A 5045-nucleotide genomic window follows, 5' to 3' on the forward strand; every position below is an offset into this window, starting at 1 on the left:
TTAGCTTTCTACTCAATACTGTTACTATTCTCTTAGGGACCGTTTGGTATGAGGGATAAGGATAAAAATTTCAGAGTAAAATGTAGGATTATTTTAATCCTGCATCTGGTAAGGAGTATTAATTAATTCTTAGATTATTTATTTCATTATTTATACTATAATGATGAAATAAATTTTCATATATATATAATAGGATAACTAATAACTTTGCCTATTCCTTCTACACATCTCATTTGTTTGTTGTGTGCTTTTATTGACTTTTTATATAACTCTTTACTATATTTTTAATTTTGATATAATTTTCATACCTCTAAGTGAAAAGTTTATCGAAATAATTTCTCTCTTCGTAAAGTAGGAATAAAGCTACATATTATCACCTCACTACCCTTTTATTTTTAGTAGATTTATCCTCTAGATTATTGATATGTAAAATTACGTAATCATAAAAAAAAATGTTAAAATCAATTCAAACACTATATTTATTAAAATAATATAATATTATCCAATACAATATAACACCATATATTATGAAACAATAAATACTAACAATCATCCAAACATGAGTGTAAAGGTGAATATGTTATTATTACATCCACAGTAGGCCGGGTTAGAAGGTTTGAGAGGTGGTTCCCTAATCCACGCAAAAAGATTAGTATAATACCAGTACCTTACAAAGTAAAATAGAAATATGCCAAACAACTCTTTCCTCCATTTCTCTATTCACATAAATCTCCATTAACAATCAATCATATTACCCTTTTTTTAAAGCTTTCTTGAAATTCTCTTTTCTCTCTCTCACCTAATTTACTTGTCTTAGCTTACCGACAGACAGAATACAATCAGTGGGTATCCATTTTGATCTGAATCTTGAAATTGCTTTCTGGGTATTGCAGATTCTACCCCTATCTTTTGTTGATAATATTCTTCTATTCTCTGGTAATCTTTCTTAAGTCTGCTTTTGCTTTTCTTTTACGGATATGCTTTCTTGATTTTGTTTGGTGGATTTGTTGAATGGTATCAGTGGATTATCTGTAATTTGATTTTTACGAGTGTGATTTGGGTATGCTTATTTAACTAAGAATAATATGGTTTGTAGAAGTTAAGTTAGACAGTAGATGCATTTTGAGTTGAATTAGTTTATGCATAAGTTTACTATCACCTGCTTTATCTTAGTCTGAAATAGAATCTATAAAGTGGTTGCCATTGTTGTTCTTATGGTGTTGTATTGTATTTTGTTTTTTCTTTTTCTTGTTTGAGGAATGGACTAATTTCTAAGTTTGTTTTTGGTTGCCTTCTAGTTCAGATTGGATCTTTTATCAAGATCGGTAATTTGTGCTATTGGTGAGAGGACTGGTTTGCATTTGATGTAAATGTAATTGCATTTGAAGTGAATTGTCCTTAATTAGTTCATTGTTGATCATAGCAGGTTTAAGATTCTTGAGACTTATGGCTATCTTGGTGCTATATGTGTATCTCACTGTCATTCTTGATCATAAAATTTTTTGAGGGGCTAAGTGAGTAAACCTTGTTTGTTATTTCAAAGAATGATTATCTTGTGTAGCCAGGTCTTGCAAATGTTTGCAACTAATGAGGGGGATTCTGTTGATATCTCCAGCTTCGTTGTGACCCAATTTATGGCCTTCAGTAAGAGGACTAGACTCTTCCCAATGATGGCCGAGCTACTCTGGATAGAGCTATCAAGTTGATGGTGCTAACATATGTAGGATGTGTTTTCTTTTCTATTGATTTCAAGTATCAAAGATCAAACATCTTTTAGAGTTGAATTTATGCGTTCATTATACATTAACTTCCTAGAATGAGTATTGATTAATGTAGGACTTGCGTGCACACTGGTACAAACAGTTGTATTTTGTGTAATCTCTTTCTGCCTGAAATTGAAATTTCTCTGTTTGCATCAATTCTCTTATTTTGGGGAGTTATTAGCTGGTAATTTTGTTTGATCTGGAGGCTTGTATTAAGAAGGCCGAATAGACTATTAAATGGAAATGGAAGCAATTGCACCTTCGATGCTAATGTGGACTTCACGGGAGCAATATACTAGGCAGGTTGTTCAATGGTTGGATAACTATTTGTATGAAGTCTGGATGTCTATTTTGGGCCATATGTTCATTAAGCTTTTAATTCAGACTGACCCTTCCTACCTCTTCTCTCTTTCGAATAATTGTTAAAAAGGAAATTGTATGTGTTGTACCTTCTATATGGTTTGATACCTCTAGTTCTAGTGGAGTCCTTTGTGTATAAAGTTTCTACTTAAGCAGGCAAAACCAATTAGTAGCATAAGCAATTACTGGTTTCTGGCAGCAGGTCCAATATTACTGGTTGCACCTTGTGATGGTATTTTATCCGGTAACTCTAAATATTCTGCTTAAGGTGTCTGTAGATGATTTTTAGAAGCTCTTGACTGGTTGGAACTGGCAGCTGTATTCGCTAAAGAATCAGTCCAAACAATTTATGAATCTCCCCAAACAATTTACTTTCATATATTTCGTTGGTTACATTTGCATGTGATATTAGTATGAGACAATGTGCTTGCTCAATGCTGGGCAATCTTCATCAATACAATGATTACATACTTACTATAAAGATTAGTCATTAGTGCATACATTCATTAGTTGCAGTTTTTCTTTCAACTCTCTGTCCTTCTCACTATCTCATTGCAATTGTTTTCTTTTTCTATTCTTAGATTGTTGAAAGTGGATCCTTCGGATTGCCTTCTTTCTCTCTTTTCGGTTTCTATTTTATTAATTTTATGTTGTTTCCTTTTCTGGTGTTGCATAGGAGAGTCTCCTTTCGGTAATTGCAGGATTGAGGCCTACAATTTCAAATTTTCAGTTGTCTTCCTCCTGATATTATATATGGGCTGAGGTGTTCGTTTCATGGGAGCTGCAGAGGATGATGAACCACCATCAAAACGTGTGAAGTTCTCCTCCGGACAATTGATAGAAATTTCAGACAGGACATTTTTTAGAAATCCTTCAAGTTGTTCATTTAGTGACTTGATGGCTCGACCCCTGGCTCTTCAAGGGGACGATGAGGTTGTTGGTACAAAAGGAGTTGTCAAGAAAGTTGAACTTGTTCGGATTATAACTGAGGCATTATATTCTCTTGGTTACAAAAAGACAGGGGCCTGTCTAGAGGAAGAGTCAGGTTTACCGTTGCACTCTTCTGTCGTAAATTTTTTTATGCAGCAAATTCTTGATGGTAAATGGGATGAAAGTGTAAGCACATTGCGAAAGATTGGTCTGGTGGATGAAAAAATTGTAAAGTTGGCATCTTTTGTGATATTGGAGCAGAAGTTTTTAGAACTGTTGGACAAAGAAAAAGTTATCGATGCCCTGAAGACACTGAGGGATGAGATTTCACCTCTTTGCATAAACATTGATAGGGTCCATCATCTTTCTTCATGCATTATATCACCTTCTCAGCGGGCTCTTACTGGGGTATCAGGTCAAGCTATAGTGAAAGTAAAGTCACGTTCAAAGCTTCTAGAGGAACTGCAAAGATTGCTTCCCCCAACTGTTATGGTTCCAGAAAAGAGATTGGTACATCTTGTTGAACAGGCTATTGACTTGCAACTAGATGCTTGTAGATTTCACAACTCTGTGGTAAGTGAAATGTCACTGCTCACTGATCATCAGTGCGGAAGGGATCAAATTCCATCCCTAACAATGCAGGTTAGATCACATTAATAATTGGGTGTTTTTTTTAATACTCAAACCTTTTTATTCTGCTCTTGATTGTATGACATGTTCAAGAGAAAGAAACTTTATTCTGTGCCTCACACAATAGACACAAGTTGTGTGAGGCTTTGATTCACAAATTAGTGGACCCAAAGAAACTTTATTTTGTGCCTCACACAATAGACACAAATTATGTGAGGTTTTGATTCACAAATTAGTGGACCCAAATCTTACACTTTTGGTCCATGAACTTTCGATCCACCAATCTGTGAAATAAAATGAAGCCTCACACAACTTGTGTCAGTTGTGTGAGGCACAAAGTAGTCTCTTTCCATGTTCAATGCCATTATCGTGCAATCTAGCACTAGTTTTGTCCGATCATTATCTGAGTCGATAGTTGGTGGTTGTAAATGAATATACAACAACAACAACAAACCCAGTATATTCCCACATAGTTGGCTCTGGGGAGGGTAGAGTGTATGCAGTCAATACCACTACCTCTAAAGAAGTAGAGAGGTTGTATCCGATAGACCCCCGGCTCAAGATAAAAGTCAGTATACAAAAGCATCAAAAGCATAGAATACAATAAAGTAACATAGGTACGACATCCACAAAAAATTTGTACATTGCCAAACAAAGGACACCAAGTCCACCTAAATATTGCCTACGACTCATCCACACCCTTATCCCTCTATCCTAATGCTTTTCCTCCATATCTTCCTATCCAGAGTGATGTCCTCAGTCAGCTGTAACTGCTCCATATCATATTTAATCACTTCTCTCCCGTACTTCTTCGGCCTACCCTGATAGCCTAAAGAAAAGCTAAAACACGAAATTGACACTAGATATGCAAAAATCAGCAAGCACACAAAGAGAAAACAACACTTAGAAAGGAGATAAAGAAGAAAGATTGCATAAATGTAAAGATAGTAGGGTGACCCTTACTTCCACCAGATGATTAACAAAAGGAGATGCATCAAATCTCCAATCACACCTCACAAATGAAAGTTCAAACCACTCTCTTAGGTAGACACAAAGGGAGTCACCTTCCCCAAGCACCAACCTTTCTTGCCAATTTGTCAACACAAGTGAAATCCATCACTTAGTGTAAACCCTAATTTCAGATTCTCTCTCTAAGAGAGGAAGAAAACTACAGCTAAAGAGTATCTCTCAATAATTTCATCAAAGTCTAATGAAAAGAGAAGCAAAATGGTCTATTTATACTATTACATGCGAAATGACAAAACTACCCTTAATGAGCTTAGGAAATTGGGCGCCTCTTTAGTGTTTCCTTGGAGTGCAAAATGTCTTCATTAACCTTCACTTGAGGCGCCTATTGAGTGC

General features: G+C 35.4%; 1 protein-coding gene across 5 annotated transcripts in view; it reads left to right on the forward strand.

Moving 5' to 3' along the window:
• The first annotated feature begins 541 nt into the window (after positions 1-541).
• LOC124900051 (WD repeat-containing protein 26 homolog) overlaps positions 542-5045 on the forward strand; it is a 14057-nt gene continuing 9553 nt past the window's right edge. The window contains exons 1-4 of one of the 5 annotated variants that reach the window (XM_047415226.1): positions 1309-1341; positions 1427-1514; positions 1616-1720; positions 2800-3695. In XM_047415226.1, coding sequence (XP_047271182.1) covers positions 2898-3695 — 798 coding nt within the window. In that variant the 5' untranslated portion in view covers positions 1309-1341; positions 1427-1514; positions 1616-1720; positions 2800-2897. Of the gene's footprint in view, positions 937-1308; positions 1342-1426; positions 1515-1561; positions 1721-2799; positions 3696-5045 lie in introns of those variants that run through there. The other 4 variants (XM_047415225.1, XM_047415223.1, XM_047415224.1 and 1 more) reach the window with 4 other exon arrangements.

The sequence above is a fragment of the Capsicum annuum genome, chromosome 7 (assembly GCF_002878395.1).
Source record: "Capsicum annuum cultivar UCD-10X-F1 chromosome 7, UCD10Xv1.1, whole genome shotgun sequence".
In the NCBI taxonomy this organism is placed as follows: domain Eukaryota; kingdom Viridiplantae; phylum Streptophyta; class Magnoliopsida; order Solanales; family Solanaceae; genus Capsicum; species Capsicum annuum.